Source organism: Trichosurus vulpecula, chromosome 1 (genome assembly GCF_011100635.1).
Source record: "Trichosurus vulpecula isolate mTriVul1 chromosome 1, mTriVul1.pri, whole genome shotgun sequence".
Taxonomy (NCBI): Eukaryota; Metazoa; Chordata; class Mammalia; order Diprotodontia; family Phalangeridae; genus Trichosurus; species Trichosurus vulpecula.
In genome coordinates, this window is record NC_050573.1 from 159,424,339 (window position 1) to 159,440,714 (window position 16,376).

General features: G+C 39.2%; 1 protein-coding gene across 1 annotated transcript in view; it reads right to left on the minus strand.

The window, feature by feature from the left end:
• The window catches only part of RIPK2 (receptor interacting serine/threonine kinase 2), a 53,874-nt gene that overhangs the window by 22,080 nt on the left and 15,418 nt on the right, over nt 1-16,376 (minus strand). The window contains exon 4 of the mRNA XM_036741894.1: nt 3,842-3,999. Within this exon, the coding sequence (XP_036597789.1) occupies nt 3,842-3,999 (158 nt within the window). The remainder of the gene's footprint in view (nt 1-3,841; nt 4,000-16,376) is intronic.

The following is a 16,376-nucleotide window of genomic DNA, read 5'->3' on the forward strand; positions in this document are numbered from 1 at the left end:
GGGTATCCTGTAAATTGTGCCAGAGAGGCCAGCACATGGCTAGACTTTAGTTGTGTCAGAATAAGGATTGAGCTCTGTAAATGAAGTTATTTCGAAGTTTTTGTTATTTGCATTGCTTTCTCCTCCCTTCACTTAGCTCTTAGTCTGATACTCTGTTGTGGTATGAATGAGACTCTGGCTTCTCAAAGGTTGTGCTAGTAGAGTGTAGGTGCTCCATCAGGTGCTATATCAAGAAAAGCTTCATATGTAGGCCTGGAGACGGTATGAATGGCAGTTTGAGGGACACGCTTCACTAAGTTGGGCAAAGTTCATCATCAGGTTGGTCAAAGGATGGTGGATTTCTTGGCCATGTTAACCTTGAAGATAACTTCTTAAGACAGACTCCATGTTATCACACTTTGTTCTACAACTCTTGAATGTACTTATCATATTAGGTTATATAATCAGCACTAAAGGGAAAACTTGCCCCGATGAGAGGCAAACCTGCCCATCCCCCAAACAACAAACTACCCAAACCAAAAAATATCATGCTTCCATTAAGCACTGAAAAGAGTTTCTAGGATAGGATTTTTGGAAAAAACATCATCCTTGTTTTGACTGAACTAAGTGATCTCTCCATGCTTAGGCCAAGATAAACTAGGGAGGTATGCACATCTAAAGAGGTCAGGTATGATGGTAGCATCTGTTGTCATGGTTCTGAGGACAACAAGGGTGGAACAGGCTATGAAAACATAAGATAAGAGGTTGTGATAGGACAACTGAGATTACATGTCCTGGGGTTTTCCCTCATGAGGTCTGGGGTTTTCCCCTTATTGAATCCTAGATATATGGAGTTCATTGTCTTGGACAAATATTAAATACTCTACTGTCTTTTAGTATTTGTGTGTATATGTGTTTGTGGGGAGGGTGTACTGTAGGAATTTATAGGGAAAACCCCTACTGACATCACTGGAGCACTGGTAATCTAATTTAGGAAGTATAATATAGAACACAATCTAGTGATGTCTAACCTAGTTCACAACTCTAGACAGTTTTGTATTAGTGCTGAGGTTATCAATTCTGACTAGACCAAAGTTATTTAATATTAACTTTAAATTCTCCCCAGGCTCAACTCATAGTCTCAAGGGTATGAGGAACCAACCAGGCCCCAGTAAGTATTAGCTGGAAAAGGGTCGGTTAAATCAGTTAGTCAATAGGCATTTTTTAAGAGCTTACTATGTGCTAGGCACAATGCTAAATTCTGGGGATTCAAAGAAAGTTAAGAATAGTTCTTGCCCTCAAGGAGCTCACATTCTAATGGAAGATACATTCTGAAACCACGAAGATACACACAGTGTAAACGGGAGGCTGTTCCATGAACAAGATGCTCCATCTCTTGGCTCTGGGCTTTTCTCTGACTGAATCTTTTGCCTGGAATGCTCCCTCTCCTCTGCTCCAACTACTGACCTCCCTGGCTTCCTTTCTTGTTTTTGTCCTTCATTCTCAGAGAGGACCAATGACATTAGGAAAGTGTTATCTTGACTTGCAAGTGAATTGGATTTAAGTGAGGCAGGGCTGTGCAACATCACCAGCCTCACTCTCTCCTCTGGAGCCATCTGGGTCTAGTGGCAAGATATAAATCAGGATGACTAGAGATGGCCCTGGATGCAGTGGGAGACCTTAACCTTTTTAAGCTGAGGTCTTTCCCAGGTCTCAGTCTGTCTGAGGCAATGCCCACTCAGTGGTTAAGGCCAGGTAAGAAATGAGGCAAAAAATGGCCTCTTTTACCCACTCAAAAAAAAAATCAATCTGGGAGGGGAAGACCCTCAGAGTTTCTGCCCAGAACAGAAACAATTGCAGTTTGCACTCACCAGGAGCCAACAAAACCCAAAAGATGACCAACTGAGGCTTGGGTTGAGCCCATTATTAGCCAATCAGTGAGAGCCAGAGTACTTTCAGTTTAAGAAATAGTCAATTAGCTCCACTTGAATCCCTGGCTTCCTTTAAGTCCCAACTAAAATCCCATCTTCCACAGCAAGCAGACTCTTTTTAATTCTAGTGCCTTCCCTCTATTATTTCTTATTTATCCTGTATGTAGTTTGCTGTGTATGTACTTGTTTCTATGTTGTCCCCCCTATTAGATTGCAAGGGCCTTGAGGGTAGAGATTTTTTTTTTGCCTCCTTTTGTATCCCTGGCACTTAGCACAATGCCTGGCACATAGTAGGTACTTAACGAATATTTGTTGATTGATTGAGGCAGTCTCAGAGAAAAGGCACTAACAGCTGAAAGGGACTGGGAAAGGCCTCTTGAAGAAGGTCATATTTGAACTGAATCTTGAAGGAAGTCCGGGAAGCAAGGAGGCAAAAGTGAGGAGGGAGAACACTGTAGGCATGGAGGACAGCCAATGAAAAGTTAAGAGTTGCGAAATGGGAGTATGTGAGGAACACCATGAAGGCCAGTGCAGCTGCAGTGAGAGCAGAGGAGTAAAAGGAAGGACTGAAAGGTAGGGAGGAGCCAGCTTGTGAAGGGTATTACAAGCAAAACAGAGGATTTTATATGTTATCTTCCAGGCAACTGGGAGCCACTGGGAGTCAGAAGACTGAATGCGGGAGGTGACTTGGTCAGACCTGCACTTTTTTTTTTTTTTTAGTCTGTCATATTCTTCCTGCCCCCATTTGGGGCTTTCTTGGCAAAGATGCTGGAGTGGTTTGACATTTCCTTCTCCTGCTCATTTTTACAGGTGGAGGAACTGAGGCAAACAGGGTTAAGTGACTTGCCCAGGGTCACACAGCTAGTGTCTGAGGCAGAATTTGAACTCAGGAAGATGGGCCATTCCTGACTCTGGACACTGTGGCACCTACCTATCCCTTGTAGGTTAGGAAACAATGCAGTTCTGTCTAAAGACAGAATATAAGGTGGTGCCCTGAAGTAAGATAATTAACATGTTAAAAGACACATTAAAGAAAGAGCACCAAATTTGACATCAGAGGGCTTGCTGCTTAGTCCTTACTGGGCTATTATTTTGGGCAAATCACTCCACTTCCCTGGCGTTCAGTTTCCTCATCTATAAAATCAAGGGATTGGACTAGATGACATCTAAGATCTCTTTCAGCTCTAAAACTATGAAATCTATTAGACATTAGGTGGTTACATATGAGATGGAAAAATTTCTCACATCCTGTGTTTTCTCTGTTCTTTTTTTCTTGTCAAATGGCCGTATTTCATAGTGTGATATGTATTGTTCTCTACTGTTCTAACAACAGAGGTGTGGTCTGGCATCTATGCACACAAAAATCCCAAATTATGAAACACATGTATATACTGGGCAGTTATTTGCAGTACAAGATTTCTCCATGCACAAAAATATTCAACACAGGAATGCTTTAAATAACCTTTCCCCTAGTCCATTTAAGAATGTGTTGGCTTGTCTAAAGTTAATTGTTAATGCTCTTCCTTCCTAGCTACTTTGTATTTGTTTTTATTAATTCTTTTTATATGTATTCTGAATCTGTTTAGAGATGCATTTTTTTCCTCTCTTCCATTAGAATGTAAACTCCTAGCCAGCAGGGATGATTTCATTCTTGGGTTTTGAATCTGCAGCACACACAGTAGCTGGTACACAAGCACATAATGTCAGTTGATTGATTTTTTAAAAAACAACAACTCTGATATTATAATTTAAGGCAATAGGAAAACAGATTGTGATTAACACAACCTTTCAGGAATTGGTGTTGCATTAAAGTGAGATATATCTGTAGTTAAAAAACTTGCCCACTGGGTCTCAATATTTTTTTTTTTACTATATCTTGCAATAGGGGAATAACCTTCTAAAGAGATTAATTATATGCCAAGGCAACATACCTGTATATATCATGTTTGATGCTGGCTCGAGACTTCTGGCTGAGGTCATAATTTTCAGGTGGCATGTATATGATGGTCCCACCTTCTGGGGCAGATACACTACTCCTTGACTGAGATAAAGACATCTGCCGCCATTTTGATAAACCGAAATCTGCAATCTGTAAATAACCATTAATAACCACATAATAACCATTTTCCCTTGGATTCTTATGCTACTTTAGTCTGCTGAATCTATTTCATTTATCATTTATTGTTGTGCATAGTTATCTACATTTTTATCTCATTCCTCTGGTAGAGTGAAAGTTCTGGGAGGGCAAGGATCCAAACTTTATAATTTCCACAGTGCTTGGCACAGTACTCTGTATAATGAGAAATTCAATAGAAACTTTTGAATGAATGAACTATGTTTTGAAAATAAAGACTTTAGATTTTTTTTGCTATTAATGTCATAGAAGTGACTTATTCTTGATATGCAACAAGTCTCTCAATGCCACATTTTTTCCAACATCTTGCTAACTGAGATATCATCATAAATGATGATAAATCAAATCCTTTTCATGAATCCAAGTTACATTCTTATAGCAAACTGGCAGCATTGGAGGGTCAATTAATTTTACAAGATAGCCTGGTAACCTAGATGGATCCCAATATTAATGGCAAATGAAAACTTCACATTTTGTTAATTTCATTGGTGTGGACACTTTTAATCATGTGCTGTATCCTTTCTGCTTTTTGGAGACTATTTTCATAAGTTGTAGGTAAAAAAAATTATCACCTGAAGGCCAACTTCTGGTGATGAGCCTCTTCAAACTTAGCAAGGCTTATCCCTAAATGCCAATGTGTCTTCTGGCATGTGCTGGCAATCTTTTCAGCCTGTTAAGACCTGACTGAGCTTGGCATAGTCATTTTACACACACACACACACACACACACACACACACACCAAAAAACCCAGATCACTTCTTTGTAATGATGACGACTCATATAAATTACATGAATAAAAAAATCTTGCTTTAAAAACTGAGTGATACCTGTAGAGAAAACTATACTTCTATTGCATATAATTTCAGAATCCCTCTATCTACTTATGTCTCACAGACCAGCAGCTATATTTTATGGAACTGATATCACGCATTAAAGTTATTTGCTCTTATTATAATCAGCAACTACCCCTAAAGTTTAAAACGCAACAAAATACCACTCAAGTGTAGTGGCCATTTGTTGGTGTTCATCCCTCACTTTCAAAGAGGACCAATGACATCATGGGGTGATGTCTTGACTTGTGCATGAATTGGATTTAAGTGAGGTGGAGCTGCACAATGTTGTCAGCCTCATCCTCTCTTCCAGAATCACTGAAGTCCAATGGCAAGAAAAAAATCAAGACTATTGGCGACTGGCTGGGATGCACTGGATGGCCTTGGTGTCTTCCATATCTGACTAAGCTCTAAGCACCCCATAGTGCCTGCTTCAGCCACCTTCATGGAGCTGCCAGTAATACGATTTTGATAGACCACTGGTAAAATCACATGTCAAAAAACCTAACGTGTGTATTCAGGAAAAGCCTGAAACACTGCAGTAAGTCAATAAGGGGAATAATTATAAGCTCTTTTCCCAGGGTCTCTTTATAATCCTGGCCCTATCATTAACCCTTCTGTCCATGCAGTTTATATAGCAAAATGGAAAGGAAGACTGAAAATACGTGTCCACACCCATATTCAACACAGCAACATTCTTCTGAAGTTTTTTTTTTTTTTTTGGAGGGGGGAAGGCAGGGCAATTGGGGTTAAGTGACTTGCCCAAGGTCACACAGCTAGTAAATGTGTCAAGTGTCTTAGGCCGGATTTGAACTCAGGTTCTACTGACTATAACAAACACTTTAACTACTAAAGATTTAATAAATATTTATGCTATTTAAAGTCGACCTTACTCAAGGGGAAAGCTAAGTGTGTTTGCACATACTGTCAGACTTGGTTGGTAGGTTGGTTAATTTTGTGGAACTTAAAAAAAATTCTTTTTTAATACTTTATTACAAGGGATGGATTGCTGAGTGGGAGGGGAGATAAGAGAGAAATAAAGGTGATAGAAAACCAAAATATATCAATATGATTTTTTTTCTCAGAAGAAAAATTAATTGTCAGCCATAAGAAATAAACATCTATTCAATTCTGAGTAGATACAGTATTTGTTATTTGCCCCAGAAAAACCACTGGCTCTGAAGTCAAGGCCCTGCATCCAAACCCTGCCTCTGATTTGTACTTTTGAGACCCTGAACAAGTCACTTAATTTCCCATGGCCTCACATTTTCCTTATTTGTACAATGATGGGGTGGATCAGATAGATTCTGAAGTTCCTTCTAGCTTTGGGTGTATGATCCTAAATTTGTGGAATGTGGAGTATGCATTACCAGGTGGGAACATATAAGCAAGATCGCCCTTAGGACTTCTTGCCTGAAAAAGTGATCCTAAAAAAAATTGAGAAGTACTTTTATATTAATAGGAATGGCCTTTAGAGACCTTTCAAATCCCTACTCTTTTTAAATTAAAAGTTAAGGTCAGAGCAGTAGAATATTTCTCTGTGAGACACCATGCGTGCTAGGAAATGGGGATACAAAGACAAAAAAAGAATAGTTCCTGACTGCAAGGAGCTTATACTCTAACTGACAGAGGAAAAAGACATAAATTAAAATTGTTTAATGTCCTGACAATTTTGTTGACAACTCAAATGTAACTAAATGTTAAAGGGCATTTTCTTCCATGTTAAAGTGTTCACTCGTTAATTCAGTGAACATTTATTAAGGATTTGTTCTGTGCAAAGTACAATGTTAGGGACTGGGGGACATACAAAGTTTAAATGAGACATGGTCCATCACCCTTATGGGGAGGCTGTTTGGAAGGATTGTATCACACAAACACAGATAATTAAGACATCATTATATATACTTTCAGGCAGGATTGTATATAATATTTATTAATTTGACTAACTTCTGCTACTGTTTCTATGATGTTCTTTTGAAAATGTTTTACTTTACAAGTGTTTTTATAAATTCCCTCTGGAGGTGTTGAAGCAATACATGGGACCCTGCCGAGCTGGGCTGGGGATGTTAGTGTTTGTTATCACTGGAAATCTTCAAGCAGAGACTGGATGTCACTTGTCAGAAACACTGTTGAAATGATCCCTGTTTAGGTACTGGCTGGACTCACCCTCTGATATTTCTGGGTGCCAGTAAGGGGCAGGGGGAGGAAGAGGCACCACTAAGGTAATTAAGGTGGCTATTCAAGGACTCCCAGACTCTGCTCTCTGATAAGCAACATCAGCCTCTCAGTTTGTGAAACCGAAGCTGGGAGCCTGCTTCCCTTACTACTCCCTAACAGAACTTTGTGAGTTCCAGAATTGGCTTCCTGTTGGCTGTCTCTGCCTCACCCCAGATTCCTGATCTCTGTGTTTAGAACTGCAGACGAGTAACCTGACCTGAATTCTGACTGCTCTCTTTGTTAGAGAGTTTGTTTTTGGTTCTGACCTTGGACTGTGTGCCAGGACAGTAATTAACATAGCCACAATCCTGGGTGGGATGGGCCAGACACAAAGGGCTCACACCAGAAAATGTGACTCAATGAGCCTGATTCTTCATCAGTGCTGGCGGGGAAGGTAGGAGGAATGATGGTGAAGTCTATTATCCAGACATAATAGCAGCTTGTAGTTGGAAATTCTCAATCATCTACTCAGCTCATTCTGGGCAATAGGAACAAAATCTTTCACTAATGGAGGAAATAAGATGCACTGCCATGCTGCTTTACTGTCAATCATTATCTCCCTAAGTGTTGATGCTATTCATATTTGAAGGCAGATAGTAGGATGGTACAGTAGATAGGGTGCTGGGCCTAAGTTCAAATCCAGCCTCAGACACTAGCTGTGTGACCCTGGACAAGTCACTTAACTATTTCCTAATCTGTAAAATGAGCTGGAGAAGGAAATGGCAAACCACTCCAGTATCTTTGCCAAGAAAACCACAAATGGCATCACAAAGGGTCAGACACGACTGAAATGACTCAACAAATGGTTAGGAAGTTTTCCCTTAGATCAAGGCTAAATCTGTCTTTTTGTACCATCTACTGATACTTCCTGAATCTTGTCTAAGATGCTTACTTACTAGCTACATATCTTTGGGAAAGCAGCTTAACCTGTTTTCTCATCTGCAAAATGGGGATCATAAGAGTACCTATTTCAAAGGGTGTTGTGCGGATCATGTGAGAAACCACACAAACCACTGTGTAAACCTTAAAGCAACACAGAATGCTAGCTGTTATTATTTTATTATCGCTATTATTCTAGCATCATTGTTGTGGTTCACTTGTCACAGTCGTGTGCTACTCTTTGTGACCCCATTTGGGGTTTTCATGGCAAAGATACTGGAGTGGTTTGCCATTTCCTTCTCCAAAGCATTTTATAGATGGGGATACCAAGGCAAACAGGGTTAAGTGACTTGCCCAGGGTCATACAGCTAGTGTATGAAGTGGGATTTGAACTCAGGTCTTCCTGACTCTAACCTGGCATTCTCTCCATTGTGCCACCTAGTATTATTACTGTCCTATTACTATAGGGCAACAGTGCCCTACAGTATTATTACTATATGGCACTTCTAGTTGTTATTACTATAATATTACTAATACTACATGATAATTATTCTAATATTATTGATTCCCATTATTCTTAGAGACTCCCTGCAAAGATTCCCAAACTTATTTGGCCTACCACCCTCTTTTCAAAAAAGAAATTACTCAGCACACCCCTGCCCTGGAAATCTACTTTTTTTTTTTTAACACTTTAATGGTTTCTTTTTAAAAAAAAGTTGGTGTCACCTGAGGCTACTACTGTGCCCCCTTCATCATTCCCCCTTCCCAGGGTGGGGGGGTAAAGGAGGGAGGCAGTATGGACCACTTGGGGAACCTATGCTTCTAGAGTCATAATAGAAAAAAGCTTATTCCCTTTGTTTCTTTTTCCCTTTTATTCCCTTTAAACTATTTAAGGACAGTTATTTCCCTCCCTAAGTCTTCTCTTCTCTGGGCTAACAAGCCTCAATTCCTTCAGCCGATCCTCATATGGCATGATCTTAAGCCCATTCACCATTCTGGCAGCTTTCTTTAGGCCTCTCTCCAGTTTGTCAATGTCCTTCCTAAAACATGGTGCCCAGTCTGAATGCAAAATTCCAGCACTTGCTTGACCAGGGAATTGAACAGCAGAAATATACACTTCCGAGGCCTAGACATGATGTTTCGCTTAATGTACATAATGCATATGATTGCATCAACTTTCTTGGCTATCATAACCCACTGGTGACTCACACAGAGCTTTTTAAAAACTATTACTGCTTAGTCATTTTAGTCACATCCAACTCTTTGTGACCCCATTTGGGGTTTTCTTGGCAAATATACTGGAGTGGTTTTCCATTCCCTTCTCCGGCTCATTTTATAGATGAGAAAACTGAGGCAAACAGGGTTAAATGACCTGTCCATGGTCACAGGAAGTGTTTGAAGCTGGAGTCTCCAGGCCCAGCACTCTATCTACTGCACTACCTAGCTGCCCCATTGACCTCCCCTCCCTGTGCGACTCCCTCCCCCACCCCCATGCCCCCCCCCTTGGTCTTTTGCAGTCCAGCCAATAAATTTGAAGTTGATTCTTTCAACCCAAATTCATCTCAACTAAACTAAATCTTGTTTTGTCTTAACATTTTAGATTATGAAGAAAGAACTCTAAAAAAATCCTGAGACTCTTTCTCTTACTTATGTGTCATTTGACAATCTGATAAGCACATCATTTATAGATCTTTGTCCAAGTCACTGATGAAAATGTTAACCAATATCAGATCAAAACCAAATTCCCAAGGCCCTCTACCGGAGATCCCCTTCCAAGATAAAACTGAACTATTAATGATTGCTCTTTGGGTTTGGCCGTTCGACTAGATCTGGATACACTATCATCCACCCCCTACTTTTCTGTCTCTATCTCTATCTTTGTAATCCACAAGAAGACTTAGTCCAATGTTTTGCCAAAATCTAGGTAAACTAAATCAGCACCATTTCCTGGTTCCAGTATCCTGTTAACTATTTTTTTTAAAAAAGAGTTTAGTTTGTCATGACCTTAATGAAGCCTTAACTCCTCAGGATCAACACTCACCTTAATAGGTTTTCTAAACATTCCTTCAATGTTACTTTCTAAAAGCTTACTGGGAATTAAAGCCTAGCTAAGACTCCATCCTCTTCTCCTGTTTTGGAAGTAAAGAAAATATTTGCCCTTTTTAAGTTCTAAAGATCCTTTCCCATTACACAGGGTCTTCCAGAGATCAGCAACCACACCTTCCAGTTCTCAAGGACGTCGTTCAATTGGGCCAGATAAGTTCGATTCATCAATAACCTCTTTTACTATATCCTTGCTTATACTGGATATCAAATCCCTATTAGCCATTTTTTTGTTCCATCCTTTCCAGTTCAAAGATCAATCTCTTAGGTAAAAGAAAACAAAAGCTCTGCCTTCTTTTTGGTGTCAGGTATCATTCTACCCACCTCAAGCAAAAGTACAAACCCTTCTTCAATCCTCTTATCTCCAACAAAGATATGCCAATTTTGCCAATCTGTCAATCTGTCAGATTGCCAGTTTGCCAATTTAACTTTACTCTGACCACTACTCTAAAATCCCTTGCCTTCTTGGCCTATCACTTCTCATCAGTTCCAAACCTCAACCCTGTATTACTCCCTCAATCCACTAGCCCTACGCAAGAACTGCGTAGACCACTTGAACAACCATGTAACTATGCTGCCTATGGAGTCCACCAAAAATTATATTAAATCTCAACTGGGCTCTCACTTCTGCATGGTGATCCTTTTACTCTTATTCTATTCTTCACAGTATCTGTTCAAAACCCTCTCTTCTCAAGCCACCTATACAACTCCTCTTCCCCACTATCCTGGCAGAGGATGCTGTCTCATTTAGGCTGTCAGAAGTTCCTTCTCTCCATTTCTACAACTCGAATTCCCACAACATCATTCCCTATTATTTTTTATATCCAATATCAGAGGAAGACATGGTCCTTTCCCTAGCCAAGACCAAATCCTTTCTACTTGTGGCTTTGATCCCATGCCCTCTTTATCATCCAGGAACTTCCTCCTTTAATCATCCTCTCTTTATAACCTTTAATCATTCTTTATCTACTGGTTGCTATCCTACTGCCTACAAATATGTCTAGATCACCCCAATCCTTAAAAATAAAAACTTTTTTGACCTTTTCCTCATTGAAACCATCATCCTATATCTCTTCCCCTTTCTACCACCAACTTCCTAGAAAAAAAAGCTGGCTATACTCATTACTTATGCTTTCTCATTACCCACTCACTTTTTGACCCACTGCAATCTGGCTTCTGACCCAACTCATTCAACTAAAATCTCTTGCCAAGATCACCAATGATCTCTTAACCATTAAATCCAATTATCTCTTCTCAGTCTTTATTCTTGGCCTCTCTGCAGCTTTTGGCAATTGGCTATACTTTACTCCTAGGTGCAATCTCTTTTTGGTTTCTCATGAAACTGCTCTATTGATTTTCCTCCTACCTGTTCATTCTCAGCTTCCGTTGCTGGATCATCATCTGCGTCCCACCTCCTCTGCCTGAGTGTACCCCAAGATCTCTGACCTGCATACTCTTCCTCTCTGTCTACACTCATCTTGGTGATCTTATAAGCTTCCATGGGTTCAACTATCATTACTATACAGACGATCTCAAACATACAGATCCTCATCTATTTTCTGTTCTAATTCTCCTACTGGATAATTTAAAATGAATGTCTTATAGGCACCTCAAAATCAAATATACTCACAATTGAACTCATTGTCTCCCAACTTCTCCCCATCTCCCAGCAAAAAAACCCAGCAAACCCCCCAAAACAACCCAAACAACAAAAAACAAAACCCTGTTCTTAACTTCTCTATTTGGAGCAAAGGCAGTACTTTGGAAGGATAGTACTTCGGAAGGATAGTACTTCCAATCACCCAGGTTAGCAACCTTTCTTCATTTATTCACTCCTACTTTCTTCCTCTCTTTTCTTTGCTAATCAGTCATCAAGTCTTGTTGGTCCTATCTTTTTCATCATCATCATTGCCATCATTATTATCATCATTGATAGGATTTACATATAATTTCCAACTTTGCAAAATACTTTACATGTTATCTTATTTGATCCTTACAATAAATCTGGGAGAAAAGCACTATGATCATCTCCATTTTGCAAATGAGCAACCTGAAGCTTCAGGATTAAGTCACTTGCTCAGGATCATGCAGCTAGCAAGTGTCTGGGGCAGGAGTCAAACTCAGGTCTTCCTGTCTCCAAATCCAGAACTCTCTCACCCCTTTCTCATTCATGGCCTCCTTTGCACTTATACAATCACATCTTTAGTTTAGGTACACATCTCCTTTCACCTGGACTATTGCCATAATCTCCTAATTTTTCTCTAGTATGTCTTTATTCTCTCCCCTCACATATCCATCTTCCTAACAGCTACCAAAGTGAATGAATGAATAAAACATGCATTAAACACTGTGTGCAAAAGGGCAACTAGGTGGCACAGTGGATAGAGTGCTGGTCCTGGAGTCAGGAAGATTCATTTTCCCAGGTTCAAACCTGGCCTCAGACACTTACTAGTTCTGTGTCCCTGGGGAAGTCACTTAGTCCTGTTTGCCTCAGCTTCCTCCTCTGCAAAATGAGCTAGAGAAGGAAATGGCAAACCACTCCAGTATCTTGGCCAACAAAACTACAAATGGGGTCACAAAGAATTAGACAAAACGGAACAACAAAAATGCACGAAGCCCTGGGGGATATAAGCTGGTCCCTGCTCTCAAGGAGCTCAAATTCTTTTTTTTTTGGTCGTTTAAAAATCTTTTTAAAAAATGTATTTATTTTTAGTTTACACCATTCAATTCCATAAGCTTTTGAGTTCCAAATTTTCTCCTTCCTTTCTCTCCCCCTTCCTCAAGATGGCATGCAATCTGATATAGGATCTACATATATATTCATATTAAACATATTTTCACATTAGTCATGTTGCAAAGAAGAATTATAGCCAGTGGAATGAACCACGAGGAAGAAGAAACACAACAAAACAAAAAGGAGAGAGAGCAAATAGTATACTTCCATCTGCATTCAGACTCTATAATTCTTTTTCTGGATGTGGATAGCATTTTCCATTGTGAGTCTTTTGGAGTTGTCTAAGATCCTTGCATTGCTGAGAAGAGCCAAGTCTATCAAGATCAGTCATCACACAACGTGGCTGTTACTATGTACAATGTATTCCTGGCTCAGCTGCCCTCACTCAGCATCAGTTCATAAAAGTCTTTCCAGGTTTTTCTGAAGTCTGCCTGCTCCTCATTTCTTACAGCACAATAGTATTCCATTACATTCATATACCACAACTTGCTCAGCCATCCCCAATTGATGGGCATCCCCTCAATTTCCAATTCTTTGCCACCACAAAAAGAGCTGCTATAAATATTTTTGTACATATGGGTCCTTTTCCCATTTGTATGTTCTCTATGGGATACAGCTCTAAAAGTGATATTACTGGGTCAAAGGGTGTGCACATTTTTATAGCCCTTTGGGCCTAGTAAGGAACTGAAATTCTAATGAGGAAGATAACATATAGGGAAGGTTTCACCTGAAAGAAGATGGAAAGTTCCCAGCAAATCAGATGGTAATTCCTCTCCTTTAACATCATTTCCAATGATAAAATCATAACAGTTTCTGTTTTTTAACCATCTGACAGTTTCAAGGGCCTTAGGGACAAGAAAATTCTTTCCTTGATCTTCAATTGATATTCAAACAACATTCTTAAAGTGCAGGTCTGACCATATCACGCTTCCCTTCCCTCCAATTCCTTCCCACTTAAGATGATTCAGTTTTCCCTACTGTCACCAGGATAAAATACAAACTCCAGTATGTTAAAATATTTCACAATCTGGTTCTAACTCATCTTAACAGACTGACTATTCATTACCTGCCCCACCCCCCACCCTGCACATATCTCTATATTCCAGTCAAACCGGCCTCCTTGTTGCTCCCTGTGCATGACACTGCATCTTTTGTATCCCTGACTCTGCCCAGGCTGTCCTTCAGTCCTGAAAGCCTCTCTTCTCGTATGCCTTGGAGCTTCCTTCAAGGCAAGCTCAGGTGTTACCTCCTACAGGACACCTTTCCTGATCCCCCTAGATGTTAGTGTTCCTCCAAATATGTGTGTATGCATGTGTATATTTATATATATACATATATATATAAATAATATTATATATATAATATCATTCTATACACACTTATATTTGTCAGTTCTTTCTCTGGATACATATAGCATCTTCCTTCATAAGTCCTTTGAAATTAATTTAGGTATTTATGATAGTCAAAATGACTTATTCACTCAGTCATTCTTCAAACAGTATTGCTGTTAGTGTATACAACATTCTCTTGGTTCTGCTCACTTTGCTGTTCATTATTTCAGGCAAGTCTTATCCATGTTTTCCCAAGATCATCGAGCTCAACATTTTTTGTAGTACAGCAGTATTCCATTACAATTATACACCACAACTTGTTCAGCCATTCCCCAATTGATGGGCATCCCTCCAGTTTCCAGTTTTTTTCCACCACAAAGAGAACTGCTGTAAATATTTTAGAATATATAGGTTCTTTTTCTTTTTCCCTAATTATCTTTGGAAATAGGTCTAGTAGTGATATTGCTAGGTCAAAGGGTATAGGCAGTTTAATAACTCTTTGGGCATAATTTCAGACTGCTCTCCAAAATTCTACCAACAATGAATTAGTATCTTACTTTTTCCACATTGCCTCCCACATTTGTCACTTCCCCCTTCAATCATTTTAGCCAATCTGATAGTTATAAAATGATATCTCAAGGTTGTTTTAATTTGTATTTCTCTAATCAATGATCTAAAGATGTTTTTCATATGACTATAAATTATTTTAATTTCTTTATCTAAAAACTACCTGTTCATATCCTTTGCCATTTATCAATTGGGGAATGACTCATTCTTATAGATTTTACAAAATTCTTTAAATATGACACCTCTATCTGAGAAACAGTCTATAAAACTTTCCCCCCAATTTTCTACTTTCCTTCTTGATTTTGGTACTTTTTTTGTACAAAATTTAATGTAATTGAAATTATCCATTTTATACCTCACTATGTTCTCTCTCTTGTTTATTCATAAATTGTTCACCTACCTGTAAGTCTGATGAGCAATGTATTGCATATTCTTCAACTTTTCTTGAATATCTTTCTTTATATCTAGGTCACGTATCCATTTTGACCTTATCTTGGTAAATAGTGTAAGATATAACATCCCATTCTTAAGAATTGTCCACACTTCTGAGATGATTTCCTCTATAGTTTTTAATCCATAGGCACTTTGTTTCTTTTTTCCTAAATCCTTGAAATCTGTTTTCTCAAAATCTGAGGTGCATTTCAGACTTTTCCTTGCTTTCCTCCTCTGCCCCAAGTGCTAAGCTGGGGCCTGAACACTATTTATATGCAAGGTCATGAAAGGTACACAAAAAATATAATATAAGACATGGACTTCAGGGAGGCAGGGATAGCTGAGCTGAGCCTTGAAGAAGAAAAGGATTTTGATTAGGTAGATATGGTATTAGGCAGATTCTGGTATTCCAGAAATGGGGAGGGATAGAGTGTTTAAATAAGCTGAAATAGGAGGGGCAACATTAGGCAACACCAAGTAGTCCATGAAAGGGAATCATGGAAATGAGGCTGTCAAGGGAAGGTTGTAGCTAGATTGCAGAGGGCCTTAAGTACCTGGCTAAGAATTTTATAATTTATAATCTACCGAAGATCTCTGAGCATGGGAAGGACATGTGCATTAGGAAGATGATTTTATAAGTTACAGGCATGGAGGATGGATTGGAGAGGGAAAGACCAACTAGAAAACTTCTAATAGTTCAATTTATAAGTTATGGTAGCACAAAGGGAGAATAAGGTTGAATTTATTATCTTTGGTATAGAAAAAGCAACTGACTATAGTTAGTATTAGTTTCATTCTACTAATGAAACTTAAAACATACTCTATAATGAGATAAAAATTTAACTATCAGTTTTCATTTATTGATCTGGTCAAAATTCTTCTTTTCCTTTATGATCTTGCTTCTCATACTTAGGGCCCCTATTAGAACAGACCTGACTAACTGCATTTTCATCCTTCCAGATCTATTACTTTTAGGGGATACTTATACAATCTAGAGTTGGAAGAGTCCTCTGTCAGAGCCTCTGCCTGAAGCATGTGACTCCTCTACAACATCCCAAATAAATGGTCAGTGAATAGTAGGTACTTTAATAACACAGATGGATCTTTGGTCTCATTAGGCTGGAGAGGGGCATGCTCTCCAACACAATAAATTACAAATATCCATACCACTCTTGTCCATGTCCCTCTGTAAATTCTCTCTAAGGGGTCCACTCAACATACTTTCCTCTAAAGCAGGA